This window comes from Daphnia pulicaria, chromosome 2 (genome assembly GCF_021234035.1).
Source record: "Daphnia pulicaria isolate SC F1-1A chromosome 2, SC_F0-13Bv2, whole genome shotgun sequence".
NCBI classification, from domain to species: Eukaryota; Metazoa; Arthropoda; class Branchiopoda; order Diplostraca; family Daphniidae; genus Daphnia; species Daphnia pulicaria.
The window spans coordinates 114,334-138,931 of record NC_060914.1 but is presented as its reverse complement, the minus strand read 5'-3'; the positions used below and the strand labels follow the sequence as shown (position 1 = coordinate 138,931).

The 24,598-nt window shown below is 40.2% G+C and overlaps 8 protein-coding genes and 1 long non-coding RNA gene across 12 annotated transcripts; 6 read left to right on the top strand and 3 right to left on the bottom strand.

The window, feature by feature from the left end:
- The first annotated feature begins 2,054 nt into the window (after window positions 1–2,054).
- LOC124327220 (ALX homeobox protein 1-like) lies at window positions 2,055–5,606 on the top strand. Its single transcript, XM_046786186.1, has 3 exons — window positions 2,055–4,048; window positions 4,153–4,400; window positions 4,483–5,606. Exons 1-3 carry the CDS (start codon window positions 3,977–3,979, stop codon window positions 5,159–5,161), a joined length of 999 nt encoding a protein of 332 aa, XP_046642142.1. The 5' UTR covers window positions 2,055–3,976; the 3' UTR covers window positions 5,162–5,606.
- On the bottom strand, window positions 5,435–8,398 carry LOC124327051 (uncharacterized protein C2orf42 homolog). Its single transcript, XM_046785892.1, has 8 exons — window positions 8,296–8,398; window positions 8,050–8,236; window positions 7,943–7,983; window positions 7,610–7,882; window positions 7,274–7,550; window positions 6,473–7,210; window positions 6,255–6,408; window positions 5,435–6,196 (listed from the first exon to the last, which is right to left on the bottom strand). Exons 1-8 carry the CDS (start codon window positions 8,316–8,318, stop codon window positions 5,835–5,837), a joined length of 2,055 nt encoding a protein of 684 aa, XP_046641848.1. The 5' UTR covers window positions 8,319–8,398; the 3' UTR covers window positions 5,435–5,834.
- Window positions 8,399–8,591: 193 nt separating this feature from the next.
- On the top strand, window positions 8,592–10,801 carry LOC124327221 (protein farnesyltransferase/geranylgeranyltransferase type-1 subunit alpha-like). Its single transcript, XM_046786187.1, has 7 exons — window positions 8,592–8,861; window positions 8,928–9,051; window positions 9,114–9,209; window positions 9,279–9,614; window positions 9,673–9,853; window positions 9,926–10,057; window positions 10,429–10,801. Exons 1-6 carry the CDS (start codon window positions 8,696–8,698, stop codon window positions 10,016–10,018), a joined length of 996 nt encoding a protein of 331 aa, XP_046642143.1. The 5' UTR covers window positions 8,592–8,695; the 3' UTR covers window positions 10,019–10,057; window positions 10,429–10,801.
- Window positions 10,395–11,352, bottom strand: LOC124327282 (homeobox protein MOX-2-like). Its single transcript, XM_046786275.1, has 3 exons — window positions 10,845–11,352; window positions 10,610–10,776; window positions 10,395–10,519 (listed from the first exon to the last, which is right to left on the bottom strand). Exons 1-3 carry the CDS (start codon window positions 11,350–11,352, stop codon window positions 10,418–10,420), a joined length of 777 nt encoding a protein of 258 aa, XP_046642231.1. The 3' UTR covers window positions 10,395–10,417.
- LOC124327409 lies at window positions 11,027–14,810 on the top strand. Of its 3 annotated transcripts, none has more exons than XR_006916118.1 (5): window positions 11,027–11,153; window positions 11,264–11,337; window positions 11,400–11,968; window positions 12,037–12,941; window positions 13,022–14,810. It is a non-coding gene; the product is annotated as an uncharacterized LOC124327409 (long non-coding RNA). The 3 variants fall into 3 exon arrangements; XR_006916117.1 differs by having other exon boundaries at window positions 11,264–11,968; window positions 12,037–12,641; window positions 12,784–12,941; XR_006916116.1 differs by having other exon boundaries at window positions 11,264–11,968.
- Window positions 14,811–14,894: 84 nt separating this feature from the next.
- Window positions 14,895–16,627, bottom strand: LOC124327159 (MKI67 FHA domain-interacting nucleolar phosphoprotein-like). Its single transcript, XM_046786085.1, has 4 exons — window positions 16,339–16,627; window positions 16,092–16,277; window positions 15,928–16,036; window positions 14,895–15,850 (listed from the first exon to the last, which is right to left on the bottom strand). Exons 1-4 carry the CDS (start codon window positions 16,516–16,518, stop codon window positions 14,931–14,933), a joined length of 1,395 nt encoding a protein of 464 aa, XP_046642041.1. The 5' UTR covers window positions 16,519–16,627; the 3' UTR covers window positions 14,895–14,930.
- Window positions 16,628–16,993: 366 nt separating this feature from the next.
- Window positions 16,994–19,566, top strand: LOC124327343 (E3 ubiquitin-protein ligase PPP1R11-like). 2 transcript variants are annotated; one of them, XM_046786353.1, is made up of 4 exons: window positions 16,994–17,087; window positions 17,233–17,310; window positions 18,829–18,934; window positions 19,043–19,566. In XM_046786353.1, the coding sequence occupies exons 2-4, from the start codon at window positions 17,236–17,238 to the stop codon at window positions 19,159–19,161; spliced, it is 300 nt and encodes a 99-aa protein (XP_046642309.1). In that variant the 5' UTR covers window positions 16,994–17,087; window positions 17,233–17,235; the 3' UTR covers window positions 19,162–19,566. The 2 variants fall into 2 exon arrangements, with proteins under 2 accessions (XP_046642309.1, XP_046642308.1); XM_046786352.1 differs by having other exon boundaries at window positions 17,016–17,310.
- LOC124327176 (succinate--hydroxymethylglutarate CoA-transferase-like) lies at window positions 17,317–18,742 on the top strand. Its single transcript, XM_046786112.1, has one exon. The coding sequence runs from the start codon at window positions 17,390–17,392 to the stop codon at window positions 18,665–18,667; it is 1,278 nt and encodes a 425-aa protein (XP_046642068.1). The 5' UTR covers window positions 17,317–17,389; the 3' UTR covers window positions 18,668–18,742.
- Window positions 19,567–21,113: 1,547 nt separating the features above from the next.
- LOC124327133 (lactase-like protein) lies at window positions 21,114–24,503 on the top strand. The gene is made up of 13 exons (XM_046786049.1): window positions 21,114–21,322; window positions 21,393–21,523; window positions 21,599–21,730; window positions 21,810–21,932; window positions 21,994–22,010; window positions 22,072–22,103; window positions 22,181–22,315; window positions 22,395–22,555; window positions 22,626–22,840; window positions 23,739–23,894; window positions 23,984–24,012; window positions 24,085–24,163; window positions 24,257–24,503. The coding sequence occupies exons 1-13, from the start codon at window positions 21,163–21,165 to the stop codon at window positions 24,399–24,401; spliced, it is 1,515 nt and encodes a 504-aa protein (XP_046642005.1). The 5' UTR covers window positions 21,114–21,162; the 3' UTR covers window positions 24,402–24,503.
- The last annotated feature ends 95 nt before the right edge of the window (window positions 24,504–24,598 follow it).

Genomic DNA, 24,598 nt, shown 5'->3' with positions numbered 1-24,598 from the left:
AGCTTATCATTGTTTGGGTAAATGATTTTGGTTACTTTTATTCCTGTGGCCAGCTAGATAAGTTAATGGTGCATGTGACTTGCATACACATACAATGTTTTATATGGAAATCTTAGATTCTCCTGTTTATTAAAAATTAGGGTTGTCTGATTATAAACTTTCTCTTACTTGTTTCTGAAAATATTTTTTTCGTAAAACATATTTTTTTTTCTTATTTAGATAAACAGCGTCCCATTTAATTGGAGAAACCACTGATGTCGTTCGAGTTATGGATCTCTTCTTCCCCTTTCCTCAATTCTCATCTGTCCTCGTGTACACCTATGTCAATGTGGGTCTATTCACGAGGACCCCCTTTTTCCTATTCCGCTGATTTAACTTTTCTGCGGATGGAGCCTGAATGCATAATGCCTGGCTGTATTTCCCAGGCTTAAAGGTAGGAAACATTTATCTTTATTCTTCCTTTTTGATTATGTGGTGTCGTTGATTATAAATTGTGATACGGAGTACGATTATTCCTGAGCCATGTGGTTGACTGGAACTGTTGTCTTGCCGTTTTTGTTGACTCAGTCAGGATTCATTAAATAGCTGATAAAATGTAGAATGACTGCAGGTTAGGCCCGGTTTTATACCTCACAACCTTGTCTGTGGGTATAACTTTTGAAAATATTCGAAAATTTTAAGACCAAGATGATCCTGACGCCACATGGAAACCTCCTCGTATATATCGCTGAAATCGAGTCCCTGCTAACGAAACCACACTGTTTGCATAAGGCAATCGGCGGTTTGAGAAACCCTGTAACCGCTTTTTCTGCGCAATGTATAAGCGTCACAATTGAATTTGCCCAACAGTCCGTAAACATTTGATGTACGTAACCTAGTCATCCCTCTTTTCTATTTTTATTTTTGCAATTTAATTATTCATTCACTTTTTCAAAGCGAAGTTCGTTCCTGAAGCTGCCATCTGGTTACGGTTTATTCAACAATCGTCCGGATAAAAAATGTTCTCTTCCGTTCCGAAGGATAGCTGACGCCAACAGTTATAGAATACTTCTTAACACGTACGCATACCCAGTCACGTTTCAAAACACTGGAAAATCATTTTAGAACTTTCTACAATCAATCTAGAAAATACGTAATCGAATGATACTTGATCCCATATCATTCTGGCAGTTTTATTGCGCGTTGCTTTATAATTAGGTCACGATGGAGGTTTAAATATTTTAGTAGGAGTAAGAATAACCTCCCGTTCGATTCCCTATCTTGTCCTTCAGCTACTCTGACGATTGGCCAATGTATCAGACTAGGCGTTCAATTATTACGGAACTTTGCCATTCCGTGGTTACAAATAGCGTGTAAAAGTCCCTGTTGTCCATCTGCCGGAGGATTCCGACAGAAGACCAGCACACAATACAGCTTCTCAACTGTCCGTTACGTGTTCACGGAAGCACCGGGCTAACCAGAGAACCTTTACTCTTGAGATAAGCGTCCGTCTAGCAGTCCCCAAAAATAACTCATCTCCGTAGCGACTTGCGGACGTTAAACACAACTAATGGAATAATATTGCAGTCCCCATGTATATATTAGCCTCGCTAAAGCTTGAAACGTTGCGAAGGCTGTTACGGTTTTATAATTCTTTGCAGCAATAAAAATCCCCAATGTTTGCGATATCCGGATCGGCAGGGAACGCGGAATTAATTCCGGGCTGGACTTGGAAGTAAAATTTAGCGATATATAGGCCAAAGCTCGACAGTGAAAGATTAGCATTGAGACGGATGCCTTGTGTATGGAAATAGTTTCAGTAAAGAGTTGGAAGTCACAGCTGGTCATGATAAACAGTCTGATCGGCATGCAAATACTTTTGCCAAAGCTTTAATCTAATCGGAGCCAGAAGTTCAGCAACCACGCATCTGAACGTTACGAATTTATCATTGGGGTACATAAAAGAACAGACTTGGCCACACAAAATCGAATAAAATATTCTTAATAATCTAAATTAGTTGACAACACCAACTAAGCTGTTAATTCACCAAACAGTCCCTAGATGAGAATTAATCAAAGCAATTTTCAAATCATTCCGTTAGCAATCACAAAACCCGTTCAGTTCACTTTACACTCCCCCCTGATTGTATTTATTAATTTGCTAGTGATCTACTAAAGGAACATTCGGTGGGGGCTATCACGCCTGGTGCCTGACGTTAACCGAAAATTAAAATTACGACGACGATAAATAACAATTGATTACGAAACGAATACGTTGCGCTGTTAATAAACTCACGGGCGTAATCTCCGCCGCTTAAGTTGACTTTCCATTCCCATTTATATCCCATATGAAATCTGAAGTCTTAGATTTGTTTGTGTTTCGTCTACGCGATGTAAATAGTCAATAGTAATAACACATCGCTTGAAGTAGCGACGAACAAACAAATTGAAAGTCAAGCATACCGACTAAAAGTTGGTACGCTCTCTATTGAACTGTTTTGATGATGCTCAAACGGCGAGCATGAAAAGCTTCCCAACTTGCTATTCCCACGATTCCGTAGGCAACAAAAAGTCAGTCCCGCATTTTGGCCGTTGTGAAAAAAGAAAAAAAAAAACACACCAGCTTTCAATATTGAAAGCAAAGCTGAAAAAAGGGAGAAGAAAAAAAGTGTCTATCACGTCGATAACCATCGGACGCGGTCGATCTGTCGATCAAAAGATAGGCAATATCTGGTTGTGTTCTCCCTTATTCTCGCGGTCGTGTGCGGTTATCTCTCTACATGTTTGTTTCTCCCCCTTCCTTTATATCATTATTATTCGACAAAGTTTTAGGTAACAGATATAGAATTTCTGGCGATGGGTTAACATGGGGTTGCGCCCTCTCTCACTCTTCCTATAAGAGGGGGTTTGTAAAATAAAAAGACAAGAGGATGGTGGGGGTCACGTGACCCTCTCTACTGTTGAGCGCTGGCGTGGGTGGGAAGAACAAAACGTCAAAGACAAAAACTTCAAACAATAGCACCAGGGCTAGATCGGCAGCACGCGCCTATTTTTTCCCGTTGGTTCCAGCGCAGCGGGAGGGCCCCTCACTTGTGTTTCGCATGTACTATACCCTTTCTTTTTCTATGGACGGACAGTTGTATATATTTTTGTACTCCCACCTTGATCCTATTACGTTCTTTTATCTTTTGAACAAAACAAAAACACCAAAAAAAAGAAGTGACCACAACGAATTGCACCAGAGTCAAATGTGTCTGTACTTTTATCAGCAACAACCCGCTGTTGATGAATGTATGAATAGCTGCAGCCTCCCATTTATTTTGGTTCCGCTGATTAAAGTCGTTCGCATCTGTTGAGCGGATGATTGGTTTAATGATGATGATCAATTGGAGTCGCAGCCGGACCGATATAGTCTGATCATTTACTGTGTCGATTCGCGATAATCAAAACATCTCACGGGATACGAGTCGGTTCCACACACCAAAGTATTTAGAACCCAACTAGTCGCCTCTATATGGGCCGGCGAGAAGATTTGATCGAATTAAGACTGATTGCGCTAAATTTCAATTGCGTTGCGAGTGAATTGACAGCGAGGAGGATTCATCATCTCTAGTCTTAAAGAGGAAGTCGTCAATGATTGGATATAAAGTGGCCCGTCGATTTGTCTTGTTAACTCGCTCAATTGGTTCCAATTGAGCCTCGTTGTGGCGCCCCATAAACGGGATGAGCGCGCCGCTCGTACTCTGCGGGGTAGTCGCGTGACCCATACATACTCAGCTTCTCATCTGCCCCCCTCCAGCATTCCCTGTTTTTATAGTTTTTTCTTTCTTAGTGCATATTGTGTGTGTGTGTGTGTTATTTTTTTGTTTGACCCCTCCCTCAAAAAATCGACAGCCAGCTGCTCCTATATAAACCGAAATTCACTGATGAAGCCAAGACCACTTGTTGCCAACGTCCCCGATCGTGCGCTCGCGCTCTCCTCCCTGTGCTTGAAAGGATGGCGCTCAATTCGACGCAAGTTGTAGCCAAAGCGCAAGCTGAAACCCGAGGAAACTTTCACTCGATTCAAGTATAATTGGAATAGATTCAACGAGATACTCTTTTGTTTTTTACTTTTTTTCTTTTATTTTGGCGACGACATTTTCACGTGAATCTTCTTCTTTCCTATCTTAGGTAATGTTGGGCTTCCAGCACGGAGATCTCAATTTCCCGCACGAATTTCATCACGACGATGTTCACGACTTGGCTTCCACATCTGCACCTCCAACTTCGGCCGGATGGCCTTCGTGCGCCCAGCAAACGAATTTGAATGCGACGTCGGTGTCGTCGACTACCAGCGGAAAAAAGAGTGAGAACAAAAACAGCAAGAAGAGCGCAAACGACTCGGCTAACAACAGCACTACCAAGAAGAAGAAAACGAGGTTCGTCTCTAAAATGAGACACTATTTTTATTTCAAATTGCGATTATTGGTTTTAAAAAAAAAGAAATTTCCATATCTACAGGACCACTTTTACTCCCTACCAGCTGGAAGAACTGGAGAGGGCTTTCGAAAGAGCGCCCTATCCGGATGTCTTTGCTCGTGAGGAACTTGCTTTGCGCTTGCAGTTGAGCGAGTCCCGCGTTCAAGTTTGGTTCCAGAACCGGCGTGCCAAGTGGCGTAAGCGCGAACCGCCACGCAAGTTCCAACAGCAACAGCCACACCACGTCCACCATCACGCCAACAACAGCAGCGCGGCAACCAACAATTCTGTGGCGGTCAGCGCCACTTCTTCTTGCTCTTCTTCCTCTTCAACACTCCATCACAACGGAAATGGAAACGGAGGTTTTAGCTCGCTTCTCCCACCTTTCACTTCCTTCTCGTCTTACAATGCGGCCAGTCACAGTCAAGACTGGCCAGCTTCGGCCGCCACTTACGACTATTGCAATACGGCCTGTAGCGGCAGCGGGAATACGGGCGCCACGTCTTACGCCACCGGCTATTACAACAATAACAATCCTGGAAGCGGAAGCAACTTTGTCAGCAGCTACACGGCCGACCCGTTCTTCAATTCGAGTTTCAACAAAGGCCCAACGCCGACCGGATTCCACGAGGAACCGGCACCGAATTTCCGCGACTTTTTCCCGCCACAACCGATCAAGACCAGTCCAACGGGCGAATCCCCAGACGAATTTAGTAAATAATATTTCCATGAAGATTCAGAATTACTTTTTTTTGTTTTTGTTCTTCGTGCGGAAGTTTACATTCTGTCCGCAGCCAGTGCCGTCAGTACTCGTATACTCATTTATGTATTTAATTTGATTCATTTCATTAATGGCTACCGTTTAGTGCCTTTTCATCTCTTAATTTTCTGTCTGTCTGCCAATATGTCGTGTTTTGATTTATTTCTACCCATTTGTCCCTTTTTACCTGATTTCAATTCATACAATCCGTAAAAAGAAAATATCGAGTGATTATTCGAGCGATTTTACAGTTTACTAATATTCCTGTGACGGGGAATACAACTTCACCGCAAAAATGGTAAACAAGGGAAAAAAGGGTAGAACAGAGCATTAAGTCAATTTCAGAACTGTCATGTGACTTTCCATTAAAGTGGTGAATAACGCGGCATCCAGTCTCCCATGGCATGCATGAACAAAAATCATCTTGCCCGTTGAAAATCGTCGCCACATTTCCGTTGCTGGACGAGTGCAAATGGCCAGGTAAATACGACATAATTTTAGAAAATTGAATACAAGACATTTTCCTCCTTTGAGAAACGGTAATAGATAAGGTAATGGATAAAATGAAGGAAGCACAACCCTTTTGGGCGAAACACGATACATAAACCGTGATTTGTTTTTTCTTCTATAAATCTCAGGGGACAGATTTAGTCAGTTCTTGGAACTCACTATCGTTTAAGGGAGCGACGCCATCAAAGTCAAGTTCAATGTTATTCAGATTCTGTAAATCTTTAGCATCTGAGTCTGGAGGAGCGACGACTTTCGACTTCTTCCGACGAGGGGCGATGTTCACGGGTAAGGGATTTGTGCCTGAAATTCCGTTGATCAATCGTTTGTTGCCACATCTATCTGAAACTAATCCCAGGGGATGCCTTTGGTGTCCGAATTGAAACTGCAGACTTAACTCCCCAAATTTGGATTGCAACAGAACATCCGGGATCCACTCGATGCTGAAGGGGCAAGAAGTTTCAACATCCGCAACCGTGTGGCTTTGTCCTGGGAAGATAGACAATTAGTTCAAAGAATTTCACCATGAATGAAAGGTAACACATACCGATAATCATGTACGTTTGGAGTTCCAGGGGCTTAAGAGTTGGTAAACCTGAACAATCAGGCCCAGCTCCGGATGTATCAATGTTCTTTGGAACATACACATCAAACGTCCCATCTTGGTTCTCGACAAAACTTCGCGTCAATTCCAATTGCACCTAAATATCAGAATGGTAAATTTAAATTATATACAAAATAAATAAAATGAATATGTAGAATCACCTGAGGAGTGTCAAAGATATGTTTGACATGCATTGGGTTGTTGAGATGCCAAGTGTATTTGGTCAAAGTGGAAAACGGGGGTCGATCCTTTCGTTGAAATACGACAGTATTATTAGGTAGACGCTTCTTTCTTCCATTTGCAGAGATTCTCTCACGAAGACATTCAAAAAACGAATGGGGTATCTGGTAGACTAGCGGATCCGGGTTGCCGGGCATTCCAAAGTGCATTGTCTGGTTGATTCGTTCGGTTACAGAAGCTAGCCACTGTTCAAACATCAGGGAAACATCATCTAAATAAGGCATACGCTTAGGGTTGGTTTCAATTGTGTGCTGATTCTGATGCTGAGTATTGCTGGTTTCTGAAACTAATTTGCGAGGTGGTCTTTTAAGGGGTGCGATCTTGATCTTGCCTCGTTGAATTTGGGCGGCCTCTTCTGGGCTGATGATTGGAGTACTGGAACAGGTCATCTGCTGTGGGACCACTTCTAGCGTACCGTTTAACAATTCGGTAATGTTGACCGGCAAAGTCAAGTTGACGTTTCCCGTTGCTGAGACATCATCGTTGAACCCCGAAGAACCGTCTTCGGTAGCTAGAACTAAATTGTCGAGTACTCTTACGTCACCACACAGTAGATCAGCTTCGTCGGATACCGACGGCATTACTTCAAAGTGCACAACCAGCTGCCGTTCTGTTATGTCGTCGATGCTGTCCAACGAAACTTGAAGGACGTTAGATGCCTAAAAAAAAAATTCACTGTAAATAAACACAAGAGAAAACTAAATAGAAAATTTTTATTTAACCTGAATGTGATAGGAGAATTCATTCATATATTTGTCATCACTTATGAATGCCAGAATACAAGCATAGAAGTGGACACATTCTCTGTTTGTTATTTCAGTTGAGTTGGGGGTTTTAAGTTTACGACAAGGGCAAACGAACTTTCGTTCCAATGCCCCCGTTTTGTTGCGGGTTTCAATGACTGAACAGTGAAGGAAACCTAAAGAAAATTTGTTCGAAACTGCACACTTTACAACAAATATGGTTTTGGAAACACGCTGAACAATAGGCATCTGCAATCTAGTAAGGACAAATTTAAATTAGGCGCGATTTTTTACTTTTGAATTTTAAAAATTTACCCTTGGTTGTCTTCAGTAGCCATATTCCACAATTCATCTTTCAAGTCTGATGGAATGTTTAAAGAATGGATCAGTGATGCTTTTATTGGTAAAATTTCTGATTCTGAATGACAGTTCAGAGTTGCTTGGATGTGCTGACATGCTGTGATGGGCAAGAGATTAAATGAGTCATTTTTGTTTGAACAGCTCTCAACAAAACATTCAGCGTTTTGAGCAGTTGAAAAACTGCCATCTCCTGCATCAACTAATTCAGTGGTAAGTTGGACAAAATCTCTATAAACAAACAAACTTTAATAGCTGAATTTAACAACTAATACTACTCATTTTGTATACCTATAATCAGGGCCTTTGTCACGTAAACGGACAGAAAACACCTGGTTTCAACAAAGGTAAACATGAAAAGACACAAATCAACATTTGTTATATTCAATTCAACATACTTGTGCGTTTTGGTTCTCGGTGCTTATACGACAAGCCTCTGTCGTTTTCTTCTTACGGTCGTCGGCGGCTTTAAAAACGACATCACATGATTTGTTTTTACAACTGAAGCCTCTGGTCCCATTGTACGTCCCACATTTCGGGCACGGTTTGACACCTCTCAGAGTTCGTCGACCAAGGTTGGAAAGTCTAGTTGAAAATCCAATTCATTATATTGATTATAATATGGTAAGTCATTTTTTATTTACAAATCTTTCAAACGCTGGTCCATTGAAAAAACTGCATTTAGTCTAATGCGAAGTAGATAATGTGCATGACAGCTACCAGACGATACAAACAAATATGATACGAGGTTGTCATTATCGAGAATGTAATGACAAAACAAATAATCATTTAGCACCGATCCACTGATTTGACTTATAAGTTTTGATTTCTTATTAAGAGTTAAATGACTTAGCTCTTCTCAATTTTCATGAAAATTTATAAAACAATTTCAAAAGTCTGTCTAGGCATAACAATTGACAATGATGTTGATGTTTGAGCAGACGAAACACAAAAGCAAATTCATGATTTTTTTAGCTAGGCGCGATTCGCGCGAAGTAGCTTTCGTTATTCAACAAATTTCTTTATAAATCTAGTGATTAAATAATGGCAGAAAAGTCAAAGGAATCTTTGACAGATTCCTCTGATGAGGGCTCTGATCAAGAACCTTCATATATATTCTACCGTGATAGACAAGAATGGAGTGATGTTGTGCCCGTCGAGTTACATGAAGGACCTTTTCCGGTCGTCGCTATTGCATATTCCGACCGATGTGATTATATATATTTCTTTTGCCTCTTGTTTATTTCAATATATTCAATATTTGTTTCCTTTCCAGTCAAAGACATATTTAACTATTTCCGAGCTATTGTGTTGAAAAATGAGATCTCAGAGAGAGCATTTCAGTTGACAAGTGATGCACTCGAACTGAATCCTGCTAATTATACAGTTTGGCAATATAGGTAATTCTAGAATATTCTCAAATTATGCTGAAATTGCATTTAACATGTATTTTTCACCTTAGACGAACTGTATTAAAAGGACTTGAAAAGAGTATTCCAAAAGAACTAACATTTGTAAGAACAATTATAGAAGATCACCCTAAGAACTACCAAGTTTGGTAATATGTCTTCCATTTTATTTGTTGAACATAAGTTGCAATAACCAACCTAACCTTTTATCTAAAAAGGCATCATCGTAGAGTACTGGTAGAGTGGTCAGGTGATCCATCTAGTGAACTTCGTCTTACTGAAATAGTGCTAGCTCAAGATGCCAAAAATTATCATGCATGGCAACACAGACAATGGGTGCTTGATACATTCAAACTCTTTGATCATGAATTGGAGTTTGTAGAGCGCTTATTAGAAGATGATATTCGAAACAATTCAGCATGGAATCAACGGTATTTTGTTGTAAAGCAAACGACAGGCTTTACTGAAGATATAATCAACCGGGAACTGACATTTACTGTCAACAGTATAAAGATAGTATGCAATAATGAAAGCGCATGGAACTACTTACGCGGGTAAAACTTTCACGGATGTTTTTGTAGTTCGTGTAAAAATAACAACGTTTTTATGCAGTATTCTATCGCATTGTCCAACTGGACTGAATGGTCATCCAATAGTCGAAGAGCTTTGCCAGTTTCTGGACGAGAACAAAAGTGAAGCGCCATTTTATTTTGCGTTTTTGGTCGATAGAATGGAAGAAATGATGCAGTCTGATCCTTCGAAACGCGAAGTCCTATTACCCAAAGCAGATGAAGTTTGACCTGTTTTTTTTTTTTTTTTTTTTTTTAAATACTCTAAGTTTATTAATAATATGCTCTTCTCATAGGTGCTCCAGTTATTAGCAACAAAAATGGATCCCATTCGCCGTGAATACTGGCTTTTTCTGTCACGCTATTTCAATTCACAGTTTGCCATTTGATAACGTATCTCGTCAATTAAAATACACCTTTTTTAAATGGTAAGTTATGATTGTTTATGTGCTAACAAGAATTCAAGTGGATATTTTCGCACATTGATGGGTTGTAGAATTTTAGTATTCAGAACCGATTGACTTAGCCGGTGTATTTGGCCATGTTGTAATACTATAAAACGAGCATTTTCAAACAAGAGAGAGAGAAAAAAAAGGAAAAACAGTTATGGACATAGGTGACCAAATAAGGATCATTTCGATTTTTTCATCATTGAAATATTTGTGGAAGAACTCTGAAATTTGTAAAAATGTAAAGTTAAGTGAGCGCAAATTTGGCTTTCAGTAAATGGCGAAACGCGACACATTTTGTGATGATTTGGTAAGACAACCCGTCACTGATCTTTAATTTTAATGTTTAGACTTGATGGACTCTTTCTTTTGCTTGATCGAAGGACTGCCACCTTTTGTTCGTTTCCACTTCATCCGCCGATTTTGGAACCATACTTTAACCTAAATTTTATCAAATGATTTAAGGTTTAGTTATTCATTTTTCTTCCTGTTATTGAAACTGTATCGAATGTGCTTATCATTTTCACTTGCCTGCCTTTCCGTAAGATCAAGAGCAACCGCAATTTCGTAACGACGTAGTCGCGTTAAGTAATTTGAGTGGGCGAATTCGTTTTCTAGCTCACGTATCTGCTGTTTGGTAAAAGCAGTTCGTTCCTTCCTTGGTTTATTTGAGATTGTGTCCCCACTGCTAGATTCCTCTGCAAAAAAAATTATGTTTTGTTTGTATTCTTGCTTGTTTGTATTTGAAATTCACACTAAAATTTACCATCATCTTCTGAGCTGCCGGCTCCCGCCAGATCAAGAGAGAAGTCTTCATCTAGGTTAAAATCATCAATAGCAGAGGAGATGGAAGATGACGTGATTGGGGGCACTTCGTCGTGGAAAACCTGGGTCCCTGGGAACGGCTGTTGTTGGTAGTGGTCTTGATGTCCAAGGAAAGTCTGATTAGGCGGAGAGAATGCAGGAAGTGACATGGGCGATTCACAAGACGACGGCAATGAATAGGGTCGAACTCCTGGTCCACCGGAGTCATCCTGAGGCTGTTGCAATGTAGACGTCAAACTTTGATAGCAAGGTAAGGATCCTCCACATCCATTTGCGTAATTGTATCCGGCACTATCTGCGGTAGTGGGCGATGCGTTCTCCATGAGATAATTGTATGTAACGTGATTCACATTGACGCAGGTAAGACGAAATGTTGGTCCCGGATCCGTGGCGCTACCGTAGCTGTTGTGAGATTGGCGAGACTGCGAAGGAGAGTAATAAAGACTCATTTCAAATGGAACTTTTTAGCTCGGTACTGACAAAAGGAGTTTTGTAGTCGTCAGGAGTTGGACGACTTGCAACGACAATTCCAGTCCACAGTCAGATACCGACTGTTAAAAGAACTCCCTAGACAAGTCGACGTCTTCACTGCCTAAATCTTAGCTTGATGCAGTTCTGGCAAGGCGAGAAGATGGAAGGCGGAGACTTGCGTTCTTTCAGTGCGAGCCGATTGGCTGTGTTGCTTCACTCCCTTCGCCTTCCAGTTGGCGTTTTTCCTTCCCAAATCCTGTTGCGGCACCTTTCTTTTATTTGCTCAGCTGTCCACGCCGCTTCGTCCGATTCATCAATCTTAATCCAATTTGAAGTCCCATATTTCACTGGTACATGATTTGACAACACTGATCTCTTACCATTGCATTTAAATTGTGCGAGTACAATTCACATTGCCGCAATATTCAAAGTTCACCCTAAAATTGACTTTGTAACCCAAACAGTTATAAAGTTAAAATTTGATCCTTGCAAGACTAGACCATAAAGCCCAAAGGAAAATGGAGCGTTCTGCTTACTGCATAGAATAGTATACAGTTTGACTTTTACAACAGTGCAGCTTCAACATTAAAGGAGGTATGTTTTAGTGTTTACCATTTTAAACTCCTTTTCTAAATGTCCCCGCCACCCAATATTGTTATCAGGGATACATTCCATGGAGGCGCCAGGCTGTCTGCCAGGACCAAGGACCCCCGGAGTTTAGGGTCTACTACCCCCCTTTCTTTTAGGCTATCCGTTTTCCCGTCACAGTGAAATTTCTTTTCCAAGCAGAACAACTCGCCAGGAAGAATTCAGTTTTATAACTGATGGTTTGTTATTGAGTTGCAGTTGTGACTTTTTCCATCTAACAGCAACCGAAATAGTCTACTTCATTAAGGTGTTCTTCAATAGTTAGTTGTATTCAGTTTAGCAGTAAGCTTATTTATGTATAATTATTTTTTACAGTCAGCCTCTTGAGCAATCGATTCAAGACTTCAAAGTGGCGCAAATTTGTATTCTGAATTAAATTTTCTCTTTTGACCGTAGATACACTTTTTGCACTGGGCAGATCGCAATAGGTGGGAAGAGAAAAAGGGCAAAAGTCGTTTCATCGTGTCCAACGCCTTCTCCGGTTCGGGTATCAATTTACGTTGACAGCCCCCCATCCTTTTTTTTTTTGTTTTACTATTTCCCACCTCCAAAGACCCCCCTCTCTACACATCGACCTCTCTGTCTCACCCTCGGCGCCAAGCAGTCTGGCAGGTTCACAGTAAAAATCCCCATTTCCTTCTCTTTATTTTATGTGTATTTTACTACGTTACTGGGGATGGTCCAGTTGTGAAGCTCTAATGAATGGGCGAAGCCTGCTCACACTTGAGCCGTAACTAAATAGCTTTGCCTTTTCGATACAGAGAGTAGCAGTGAAGATGGCAGGTTTCACATTTCGCACCCCATTAACCGACAGGAAGTTCATTCCTTTTTTTTTCCAAGTCTCAGGAAATCGCTGGATGCTGGAGTTATGGAAATTCAACGTAAAATCGTGTTAACAGTGAACACACTTTTTTTCATAGTAAGATGCCATCAGTTTCTAGTACATTTGAAAGGGAGGGTTAAAATTGATAAGATAAAGTGTGATTCTTTTTCTTTTAGCGGTCTTATTCGGGAAACCTGTTTTCGCAAGTGATGGACGGGCCGTTTCTACTTCCGCCGCTCCAGGAGGCCCTTCTACTCCCACATCAGTAACGTGAGTCCGTAAAGAGTCTTTGGATCGATACACACTAGCTGCAACTTCTCAATAGTATTTATAAATTGGAAAATTTCCAGCAGTTACAGTAACATTATTCATCAAGAGAGAGAGAGGTAACGTTGACTAAGATCGAAATTCTCAAAATAGCTTGCACTTTCAGTAAGTCAGTCAGTAGCGAACAGAAAGAAGTAATATGAAGTACTTCTTTTATCTAATCTAATCCTTTCAGAATTGTCCTCGTTAAATTTTCAGATTTGTTGTTACCCAATCATGCTTCATTTTCTTTAACATTTTTTTTTTCAGAATATTGGAGGTCTTTAGAAATTCAAATGTAGGTGTGTACCGTCCATTACGAGACCGTCATTTTTACTCTCCAGAAATTATGAATGATTAGTTGTTACAAATCTTGCGCCCATCTAGAACTTGACTAGCCCTGCCCAATATTCTTGGATCTTGTGTTTGTGAGTATAAAGATATATCCATTCGAAGAATTAGATTATGTGGTCAACGCCCGCACATCGTTAAGTATTAAACTGCGCTCCAGGTCAGATGCTATGAATCATAGTTAGCATAAAACATCCGAATGTGAAAAGCTTAGTAGCCTACGGTCGTGTTGGTTATCAGTTAATTCGGGTAGCCATTCATTACGGATGAACGTTTTAAAGCCCCCCTTTTTTAAATTTCAATTTACAGTGGAATAAAATCTTTTTGCCGTAATTTTAAAAGAAAAATAATAGAAAAATGTATCGTTTGAGACTTGATTTATTGATCTACGTTTGAGCTCTTGTTTTTTTAACTTATCCGTAGCGGCGTGAGGTTTGGGGGCACTAGAGTATGGCTAGGTTGTGTTGATACAGTCAACGATGACGATCCCCATTAAGAAAGATGGTCAATAATGTAGTTGATGTCTGCAGTCAGAAATCACCGAAAGGCAAAACAACAACAAGGGCATCAGTAGAGAAGAGAAACATAGGGAGCAGGATATGCGGCGTCCAGAACGATGGCAATTTTGATGAGTTTTGCAGGACCACGGACTTCTTTTTGCCTCCTTGTTTCTCATAGTAGTAAGGGCTTGGAATGACGAAGCACCACCTGGCAGAGCCATCAAGAATATTTGAAAGGAGCGCCCACATTGGGGTTTGAGAACGGCTAAGCAAAACATTAGACTCAATCCAGAAGCTCAGTAAGCCAAACAGTGATTTTTCACTCCCGCTCCTTTTCCTTCCCCCCACATTAGACCATCACCATAGTTGGCCCATCGACACTCAACACAATAAAACAACAAACAAAATACCGTACTAAGGACTTCTGTAGTCTAGGCTAATCACGAAACGCGATCGTGTAATATTGCAGTTTTCGCTAACTAATAAAGAGAGTAACCTTTTTGTGAGTTTTATCACGATAAGAACCTTCTCATCTTACCACTTTCACATTATACTGTGAGAAAGTTTGTCTCTCGGACAAATTAGTCGAATTTCAACACGCATACCGAGTAATGCTCACACGAGAAAATACCCACCCCTCTGATCATTAACGTTCTTTTCCCAGATAGTTTTATTCCTCACTTCACTTTTCTCCTTCAACTTGTTGTCGACTACGTATTCTCACATGTCAGAAAATATGTTTCTTAACGAGCGTGGGGATTTTTTGTTGACAATTTCTTACCAGAATAAAATAAGTCAATTTACTTTACATCGCAAAACCGAATCTTCTTAAGCTCTCCTTAGTGATAACCTTTAAACTTTAAAAGCAATAAGACAACCTTGCGCAAGTGACTAATGATTAGAAATGTCGTTTATTAACTGAACAATTTCAAACAGACTTTTTCCCTTTAACGGAGCGTAAGGGTAATTTTGACGGAGCAGTAGCTTTTTCCAAAGTCTTGGGCTTGGCTTTTTCAGATGTTTTAGCGGGTTGAGGAGAAGGCTTGGCTGACACTTTAGAATCCTTCTTCGAAGGTGTTTTATCAGCTTTAGAAGGAGTAGCTAATTTCGAACGTTTGCTTGGCGATTGCGATACCGCAACACTTGCTGCTGGATTGGTTTCAGTTACTGCTAAGCTTTTCCTTTTTCCTTTTGGCGATTCCTTAGTATTGCTTCCACTGTTCGCTTTGGGCAATGCTTTCTGATCTAACTTGAGGACTTTTTCTGCTTCAGTCGGGGCGGCCGGTGAGGAATCTGTTGTAGGTTTCTCCTCAACAGCATTATCTTTGTTCTTTTTCAGGAGAGCTTTACGTTGATTACGCGTTATTTTGGGCGATGTTTTTTCTGGTGTAGTTGGTTGGATGGCAACTGAGACAGCATCTGCTGTAACATTAGTCGGTTTCGTGGGTGTGGAATCGGTGGTTGATTTCACTTTGACGTTATCCTTCTTGAGCGCCTTTCCCACTTTCTTTGATTGTTTATTCTCAGTAGTAGTACTAGGTTGAATTGCAACCAGCTGAGGAACTTCATCGTCATTAGTGAGAGAAATGCTTTCATTCTGGAGCTGACCGGCTTCAGGGTCATAGATTTGAGGATGATGGTCAATACCTAGTTTCTTAAGCCCACTGACAGCTTGGCCTATTTTAAATTGGATGCGGCTTCTGTGCTTCATTTTGTTAACTTTAGTTACAGGCTTATCTTGTTTTGACAAAACACGATTCCTTCGAACAAGTGCTGGATAACACTCGGGAGTCATGAAGCGAATGGGAAACGTATTGGAATGAACTTTCTCTGGTGGAATATACTGGGCTGAGGAGAAAAATAGCAAATTTCAATTCTTGATTTAATAAAATTGTAGATATAAATATTATAAAAAATCCTCATACCTTTTACAAGCCTTTCAAACATGAGATAATTGTTCATAGTTTCCGCAACAATTTTAGCAACATCATTGAAGGCAAATTCAATGAAAGCATACCCTTTGCTTTTCCCTGTCTACGATTTTAAATAAGTTAGCATAAATAATTAGTTATAATATGTAGGATCTTACTTTGGAACTCCTTGAGACTTTAACTCGAGAAACTTCCCCAAACTGTGAAAAGAAACCTCTTAATTCTTCTTCATAAAAACCATGGGGAATATGACCAAGGTAGACAACTCCACGTTTCTTGGGATTTTTCTTTGTAGTCTTCACTTTAACCTTTCCTTCCTTCTTAGAATCTTTCTTGGACTTTTTCTGTAATGAAAAATTCATGAAAACAAAATTTTGATAGTCAACAGAATGACTAAAGACAAACCTGGAGACTCATTATTCTTTTTTTAGCATCTTTCAACAAAGTCGCATCAGATTTGGTAGATTTTACAGCGGTTTTCTTGACAGCGTTTTTCTTGACAGCGGTCTTCTCGACAGCGGTCTTTTTAACAACGGTTTTCTTTTTCTTCTCCGATTTCTTGATTTCCTGGACAACGTCAGTCATTTTCAATCAAGATTATTAAATGTCAAAATTATCAGAAGAGGCCACAAAATTATTGAACAACGCCACGTGCGATCAAACAAGTCTAAAGTATTGTCTGCTTTTCATTACTCCTTGCGAACCAAGCGATAGCTATCGGAAACACAAAACTTAAAATAAAATAAATTGTTGCCTCATATTTTCTAAAACAACCGACAGAATTTAATTCACAATATTTATGCACATTTTATATATTTCTAATTTAGCAAACCAAACCAAACACAATTTATTTTTTTTCTTATTTTATAGTTCATTAATACACCACTAGATGACGAAGTCTTCGACTTATTACGCGACTCGGTGGCTCATATTGAACGAAATATTAAAGCAAATTACGATTAAATAAGTTTTCTAGTAGGGGGATAAGTCTAAATAATCACTATTTCTGATTTGAAAAGTATATGTGATTGATAAGATAGCAAAAATTACCACATCCATTAGGGTAATGGAATGATACTAAATTTTAATCTAACAACATTTCGCGCCAACTCTTGACGACGTGATGTCGGCTGCTTTTCGAAGCGATCCAAGTGGTGAGGCAATTGATATTTTCAACGTCTCTCGTCGTTTCGTGCTATAAATTCGGTCATTCCTTTAAATCGTTAAAGAATCTAGAAAGAATTAAACGATAAAGTTACGAGTTTATAAATTTTGCGTTTACATTAAATTGAATAACAGATTATGGCAATGGCTTCACGAAGCACAGAGGAAACACAGACATCCATACAAACAGAAACCACATCTGAAAAACAGGAGGTGAGCAACTAAGAGAAGATTTTGTATATTGTTTTTTTTTCTCCTGTTCTCCTGTATAACAACCTACTTTCAATCCGAAATGCTTTCTTTTGTTCGAATGAAGTTATTGCAAAAGGCATTGATAAAAGATCTATCAAAAGTGTGTACTAGGTACAGTTCAACAGTCAGTGATGCATTGGCAGGTGTAAAAGTATTGGATCTTACTCGTGTTTTAGCTGGCCCTTACTGTACACAAATCCTTGGTGATTTGGGGGCTGATATTTTGAAGGTTGAACGATTGAAGGTGGGGGATGACACAAGAAGCTGGGGACCTCCATTCATTGGAAACACAAGTTGTTATTTCATCAGCATTAATCGGAATAAGCAAAGTATTTGCATTGACTTGAAATCTGAAGAAGGAAAGAAAATCATTGAACAACTGGCAATGCAAAGTGATGTACTGGTTGAAAACTATTTACCAGGGAAAATGGAAGAATATGGCTTGGGATATGAAGATTTAAAGAAAATTAACCCACAACTTATTTACTGCTCAATCACTGGATATGGGAGCACTGGCCCTTATGCTTCTCGACCAGGTTACGACGTCATTGCATCTTCTATCGGCGGACTCATTCACATAACAGGGCCAGAAGATGGAGCTCCTTGTAAAACTGGGGTAGCTCTAACGGACTTGGCTACTGGTTTATACGCTCATGGAGCTATAATGGCAGCTTTGTTCCAACGACAGAAAACCAACACTGGCCAGCGAATAAGCGCAAATTTGCTCTCAACTCAAGTTGCTTGTTTGGTGAATCTTGGATCTAACTATCTAATGGCTGGACAAGAAGCTAAGCGTTGGGGCACAGCACATGAAAGCATTGTGCCTTACCAGGCATTTCCAACATCCGACGGCTACGTGACAGTTGGCGGAACTAACGATCGCCAATTTCGTGAACTTTGTTCGAGAATCTGCCGAAGCGATTTGTCTTCCGATCCAAAATACCTGACGAATGCATTGCGAGTCAAACATAGAAGTGAACTCGTTGACGAAATTGGTAAAACTCTGGCAACCAAAACGAACTCAGAGTGGATGGAACTCTTTCGTGGTGCGCATTTTTCGTATGGTCCCATTAACTCATTATCTGAGGTCTTTGCTGATCCTCAAGTGCAACATAACCGTATGGTACAAGAAATTGACCATCCTTCAGCCGGTACTCTTAAACTTGTCGGTCCACCAGTCGAGTTTAGCAATTCAGGCAACTATATTCGACTTCCTCCTCCAGAATTGGGCCAACACACTGAATCCGTGCTGCAGGATCGATTGGGTTATTCTTCAGTGCAAATACAGCAACTAAGAGAAAATGGCATTATTAATTAGACTCACGAAATTATTATTAAAATTGTGTAATAATTACATTGGAATCCAAATAAAAGCGAAAGATTATTAAGTTGATTTGGCTGTCCACTTTACCATTAGTTAAAGTCGACGAATTTTAATTTAGCTTAAAAATATGTTATCAAATGATTTTTTTTTTTCAGGAATCGACAGTGGTTCTAACTTTGAAGAAACCCCAGACGTCCAAGAAAGTGGGTTGGTCGCAGGACACGGTCGATAACGAACATCTAGGACGGAAGAAATCTAAATGTAAGTCAAGATCTTTGAATGGGAAAGTCGTAATTTTTTCTATTAATTGATTTTGAAAATGTGCTTTTAATTCGTTCATTTTCTACATAATTTATTTCTCCTTCTCAGGTTGCTGTGTGTATAAAAAGCCACACAAGTTTGGGGAGAGTTCTTCGGAGTCTGAAGAAGACGAGTGTGATCACTGCAGTGGCCATGTGGAGCACAAAAACTCCAAAGAAGCCACATAACCGCTTTTTTCACACTTCCGATCTCTCCTCATGATGCTCTTCAGTCTTCAACTTGTCTGCCTCTTGTCGACCATCTCGTTGTGCCGTACAGTCACCTCCTACATCAAGTATACATAAATGCAATTGATTGTGGAAAATGTATTCAATATCAGTTAATCCAAAATATTTTGAAGCTACATTTTCTACTTACAAGCGCACCAAATTTCTTTCTCATTTTTCTCTCGTTTTGCTTAATTCTGTCCATAATGTCATCTTAAATGTACAGTAAAAATGTAATTTTAAGACTCTTATTCCATCGGGTCGGTCCAAATCCTACAGACTGCTAAGTTCTGCTCTTTTTTTTACATTTACTGAATAAACAAATGCCCTGTCATGAAGTATGGACGAACGGGAATTTGCCAATAATTTTTTTCTTGATTTTTGAATTTACATATTATTTTTATTGTCACTCAACCCAGCAGGATGCAGTCATGGAAGGGCCCAGAGCTGCTGATCGGGGCGGTGGCCGTTCATGAACGAACGTACTGCGCGACTTTCTCAGTTGCGGTCAGTGATCACGGTGAAAGAGAAAAGGCGACCATGATGAGGTATATTTAGTTGATTTCACTCCATGGTTAGCCATTCGCCTTTTGTATCATGTGGATGAAGTCTGCTGTTTGTGGGTGTGAGAACCGGCAGAGTTTTTACGCCGAAAGAAAAAAAAAACACTTCCTATGGTTCACCTCAAATAATGCGAAAATGCCCACGCTACTATGCCCACGCCATTGTTGTACTTAAAAAAAGGTAAGTATCTCGGTCCTCACCTCGCCCTCGATTCTGTAGTTTTACCCATCAGGTCACCCTTATTTATGCAACGGCATATAATAAGAGATCTACAACCTGAACTCAAGACATTTTCAAACCCTTAATGGTTGTTATGGGAAAACGTCACCTTAAAAAAATAAAAAAGTGAGATGTTATATACTAGAAAGGCCTCTGAAATGCGTTTGGCATTAAAGCAGAATAAGAGCAGACTCATAAATTGACGGGAAACTGTTGTTTGAAAGTATCTTGCGACACTTGCTGTGTTTCAGACAATAACCAATCTTTAATGCCTTTACCAGTTGTTCTAGGGGAATGTCGCAACCTCACTAGCGGTGTCTTCTATCCTGCTCATATTCATAATGCACTCGACGGGTGTCCTCGTTGGTATTCGTGACATCCGGTAATTACCGTTTTTGATACCTGGCGATGAACAAATCCACACTTTTGTTTTAATTTTCAGTTTCCGGGACGCAATTTTTTGTTCGGTGACATTGATATCTTCCGCTGCTTTGTTAATGGCCAACTGACGGACGTAAGGACGTCGGAAGTCCGTCATTTGGTTGTGCGAGGACACAGCCCGTAGGCCTTTTTTTGCATTACCAGCCAGAGACATATGCGAAATGAGAGATTAAAATCATTTAATATGGTTTATCAGAAAGCCGACTATATTGTTCGACCATCTGTTCATACCGTGCATGGTTGGGAATCTTTTATTCACATTTTGTGTTCAAGATAGTACGGAAACATTCTCAACTGTCAATGTGAGAAGGGCTTTAAATAATCAGTCGTCGCTTGAAATACAGATGACTTGCCACATCCAGACAAAGCAGTTGCATCACACAGACTGCTAATTCTCGCACGAAAATATCCAGCTCAGAAAGTTGGAAAATGCTACCTTTATGTAAAGCGAGATTTTTTTTAAATGCTAGGTGTCTTTATCTCCACAAAGTCCACTTTGCATCTTATGTAATTAACATGTCAAAGCCGGATTTGATATTTGCTTTTTGAATTATAGACCGTGCATCTATCAGTCTGAGCAAAGGCCAGCAAAACCCCGGAGAGATATTCCTTGAGATAACAGATTATTGCTATCTCTTCAACACCCGTGTTTCGATATTTTCTGTATATAAGCCAAATTTTTAGAGACGATATCCTAAGTTCATTTTGTATTCCTGCGTAGTTCATCTTCATCGAAAAATGCGGGCAGTCTTCGTCCTTTGCCTATTGAGCTGCTCTGGCTATTTCAGCCAGGGAGAGTTTATTGAAGACACAATCACTTACGGCTCGTTCCCCCCTGGCTTCATATGGGCCGCTGCCACGGCATCTTATCAAGTAGAGGGTGCCTGGAACGTCGATGGTAATTTTTTCTTATAAATTATTGCTCTGCTACAGTGTTTTTTATTGTTGAATGCAATATTTTTATTTAGGTCGAACGCCCAGCATCTGGGATACTTTTGTTAGGACTCCTGGCACGATTGCTGATCAATCTACTGGAGACGATGCCTGTCTCAGCTACTATCTGTACGAGCAAGATGTTGCTTTGCTGAAATCTATGGGCGTACGATTATTACATTTTATTTCCCTGAGCTCAATCCCGTTAACTAATTGAATTAACTAATTGTTTATCCTCCAGGTGAGCCACTACCGATTCTCAATTTCCTGGTCCCGTGTCATCCCGAACGGAGTCGGTGCATCCAACCCTCTCGGCATTCAGTATTACAAGAACCTGATTGCTGCTCTTAAAGCTGCTGGAATTAAACCCATGGTAAACTTTTGTAAAATATCGCCAATCATAAAATTAAGCTATAACAGTAAATTTTCGTTGAAACTTACTTAAATAACAGGTGACGCTGTACCATTGGGATCTTCCACAAGTTCTAGAAGACCAAGGCGGATGGCAGAATCCTGAAATCGCCACCTGGTTTGAAGCTTATGCCGATCTGTGCTTCGAACAATTTGGAGCAGATGTGAGTAAACTGTAAAAATATGGCCCCTCCGAAAACTAATAATTTATCTTACTGGTTTCAGGTAGAATACTGGATCACGTAAGCTATTCATTTAATCACTAACTATTACAAATTATTAATTTTGTCATTATCTCGAAAGTTTCAATGAGCCATGGTGCCAGTCTTATCTAGGTAACTTTCCTTTCTTATAAACTGTTGTTGATTGTAATATTTTAAAATTAATCTTTTTTTCATTTTGAAATTTTCAGGGTATGGTTCTGGATCAAAAGCTCCGGGCATTAAACAATCGGGAACACAGGATTACATAGCCGCACACAACCAACTGCGCTCACACGCCAAAGCTTACCGGCTGTACGAGCTGAAGTACAAACAAACGCAACAGGGTAAAGTAGCGTTTACCGAAGCTCGCTGGGCAGAATGTTCATTTAAGCCGGGGAATCCTCCGCTATGTCTTACTTACAGGAAAAGTGGGCATCACCTTGAATATTAGCTGGGCAGAACCTGAAGACAACAGTACATCGGCTGCGGCGGCAGCTGAACGTTCCTTGCAGTTTGCTGGTGGGTGGTACGCCAATCCCATCTGGGGCCCCAACGGAGACTACCCACAAGTGATGATTGATTTGGTAATGGTTTTTTTTTTGTTCTTGTCTAAAAAAAAAAGATTTATTAAAGTGGTTTGAACATCGATTGCAGATCGGTCGGAAAAGCACAGCAGCAGGCCTCCCACAATCCCGTCTCCCCGTTTTCACGGAGGCTGAGAAAATTGAACTCAAAGGTTCTTCCGATTTCTTCGGCCTGAACTTTTATTCTTCCGAAATCGTCAGGGAAGAATTGTTCGATGATACGTTGGTCGACTATACCACCGACAAAGATGCCGTCGCATACCAAGACAAGGAGAACTGGTATGGGTAAGTCAATAACGCCTTGCATTATTTTCCTTCTTTTCTTCTTGACCATCTTGAGCCATGAAGGTGACGATCTCCAAGGTCTTCCTTGAATGGTTCGCCTCGTTACCTTGAGATTCTCAACGTTTTTTATGCATTCCCGATTATTTCCCGGACTGTCGTTCATAGATAGACCGCAGTGAACCTCAACATTTTGGGGAATTCCAGTAGGATTCCTTTAGAATCACGATTCCTTTAGGAAACAATTGAAATAATTTGTTTTAGATCACCTTCTCGTGAGTCGTACTAAAACAAAACTAAATATCCGATCAAATCCGATCAAATCGCAGCCAAAGAAACACTTTAAAGAAAGTGATTCGACGAGTGTCTAAAAAGGGCATTCAGATGCAATACTTTTTAAATCCAGTTTTCCGAACGACTCCAACTTTACTTCCGTCTGAATTTAAATAATTTCAGGAAAACCACGAAGCGAATTTCAAAAAGGTTCAACAAGCTAGCTTTGTATCTTGTTTTTCACAGAAGAAAAGGATTGATTAGTTGTTCTAGACCGGGAAGCCGCAAGAAGACGGCGGTACCTATTTGATTTGATTTTTTACTTTCTTTGTATACATCCATGGGCGTCTTCTTTAGTTTTCTCTTTTTCCACTAACACATTTGGTTGTGTTGAAGCGAAAGTGACTTTATCCATTGAACAGTGAATTGCATATTGAATGATTGAAAGACAGAAAGAGTATACATGTGGAAACTTTCCCCCCAATTACGTCACGGCTGTTGGCACCGGCAGAGAGCCAAGAGCATCCCATGCCAACTTTTTCTTTCGAGACGGAAAAAGAAATAGGATTTTCTAAAAAAAATGTTTGCAAGGAAATGGTCTTGACAAGTTTGGACGTTTGTTTAACAGAACGGCATCGACTTGGCTTCGTATCACTCCGTGGGGTATCCGTCGCATGTTGAACTGGATTAAGGAGCGCTACAACAACCCTGATGTCATCATCACGGAGAACGGAATGAGTGACCGCAGTGGATTTTTGGATGACTCCATGAGAATCTATTTCTAGTAATTTAAAAAATCGGTCACTGACCACTTTTCTTATTATTATTTTTTTCTTGGTTCATAACACAAATATTTGCTTGTTTATCGTGCAGCAAGTATTACATCAACAACGTTCTTCAAGGTACACGCGCAGCATTCCAAACGTGGAGTTTCACGAATCCTTCTAACTCGTTTGTTTTGTAAACATTTATAGCCGTTCAGGATGGGGTTAACGTCATCGGCTACACAGCCTGGAGTTTGATGGACAACTTTGAGTGGGAGCGCGGCTACCTGTAATCTAGATTTTGATTATTGCGCATATTTCGGCCTACTTAAACATTTTCCGTTTCTTGCTTTCTTTACGTTGTTTGTCGTCGTTAAAATAGGGAGCGATTTGGAATGCATTACGTAAACTTTACGGATCCCGCCAGGCCTCGCATTCCGAAAGCCTCGGCCAACTACTACGCCCGGCTCATCCAGAAGAACGGATTCGGCCCAGAAGAAATTTGCGATTCGGCCAACGTTTACTGATTTCGAAAAAAGAACTTTCTGCGTTATTCCATGTGTAACAGATTTACTTTTACCAAACATGATGAAATAACACAGGCACTATAAACGTAAAAGGAAATGTCAGATTGCTTCTTATCAAGTCCTTGAAATCGCACAGGAAGACGCCCGTCCGTCCGTCCGTCCGTTTGGTATAAAAACCCACCAGGCGTAAGTTAACT

Bases quoted from the DNA above. Each gene is read 5' to 3' on its own strand.
- LOC124327220 (XM_046786186.1), top strand. From the start codon at position 3,977: ATGGCGCTCAATTCGACGCAAGTTGTAGCCAAAGCGCAAGCTGAAACC. The intron at 4,049-4,152 runs GTATAATTGGAA...TTCCTATCTTAG, and splicing joins GAAACTTTCACTCGATTCAA to GTAATGTTGGGCTTCCAGCA. The intron at 4,401-4,482 runs GTTCGTCTCTAA...CCATATCTACAG, and splicing joins ACCAAGAAGAAGAAAACGAG to GACCACTTTTACTCCCTACC.
- LOC124327051 (XM_046785892.1), bottom strand. From the start codon at position 8,318: ATGGACCAGCGTTTGAAAGATTT. The intron at 7,883-7,942 runs GTATACAAAATG...GTTTGTTTATAG, and splicing joins GACAAAGGCCCTGATTATAG to AGATTTTGTCCAACTTACCA. The intron at 6,197-6,254 runs GTATGTGTTACC...CTATCTTCCCAG, and splicing joins CCAAACGTACATGATTATCG to GACAAAGCCACACGGTTGCG.
- LOC124327221 (XM_046786187.1), top strand. From the start codon at position 8,696: ATGGCAGAAAAGTCAAAGGAATCTTTGACAGATTCCTCTGATGAGGGC. The intron at 9,052-9,113 runs GTAATTCTAGAA...TTTTCACCTTAG, and splicing joins TATACAGTTTGGCAATATAG to ACGAACTGTATTAAAAGGAC. The intron at 9,615-9,672 runs GTAAAACTTTCA...GTTTTTATGCAG, and splicing joins GCATGGAACTACTTACGCGG to TATTCTATCGCATTGTCCAA.
- LOC124327282 (XM_046786275.1), bottom strand. From the start codon at position 11,352: ATGAGTCTTTATTACTCTCCTTCGCAGTCTCGCCAATCTCACAACAGC. The intron at 10,777-10,844 runs GTAAATTTTAGT...TTTTTTTTGCAG, and splicing joins CGGCAGCTCAGAAGATGATG to AGGAATCTAGCAGTGGGGAC. The intron at 10,520-10,609 runs GCAAGTGAAAAT...GATAAAATTTAG, and splicing joins TTGATCTTACGGAAAGGCAG to GTTAAAGTATGGTTCCAAAA.
- LOC124327159 (XM_046786085.1), bottom strand. From the start codon at position 16,518: ATGACTGACGTTGTCCAGGAAATCAAGAAATCGGAGAAGAAAAAGAAA. The intron at 16,278-16,338 runs GTTTGTCTTTAG...TTTTCATTACAG, and splicing joins AAAGAATAATGAGTCTCCAG to AAAAAGTCCAAGAAAGATTC. The intron at 16,037-16,091 runs GTAAGATCCTAC...TTAAAATCGTAG, and splicing joins AAGTCTCAAGGAGTTCCAAA to ACAGGGAAAAGCAAAGGGTA.
- LOC124327343 (XM_046786353.1), top strand. From the start codon at position 17,236: ATGGCAATGGCTTCACGAAGCACAGAGGAAACACAGACATCCATACAA. The intron at 17,311-18,828 runs GTGAGCAACTAA...TTTTTTTTTCAG, and splicing joins CCACATCTGAAAAACAGGAG to GAATCGACAGTGGTTCTAAC. The intron at 18,935-19,042 runs GTAAGTCAAGAT...TCTCCTTCTCAG, and splicing joins AGGACGGAAGAAATCTAAAT to GTTGCTGTGTGTATAAAAAG.
- LOC124327176 (XM_046786112.1), top strand. From the start codon at position 17,390: ATGCTTTCTTTTGTTCGAATGAAGTTATTGCAAAAGGCATTGATAAAA.
- LOC124327133 (XM_046786049.1), top strand. From the start codon at position 21,163: ATGCGGGCAGTCTTCGTCCTTTGCCTATTGAGCTGCTCTGGCTATTTC. The intron at 21,323-21,392 runs GTAATTTTTTCT...ATTTTTATTTAG, and splicing joins GGGTGCCTGGAACGTCGATG to GTCGAACGCCCAGCATCTGG. The intron at 23,895-23,983 runs GTAATTTAAAAA...TTTATCGTGCAG, and splicing joins TCCATGAGAATCTATTTCTA to CAAGTATTACATCAACAACG.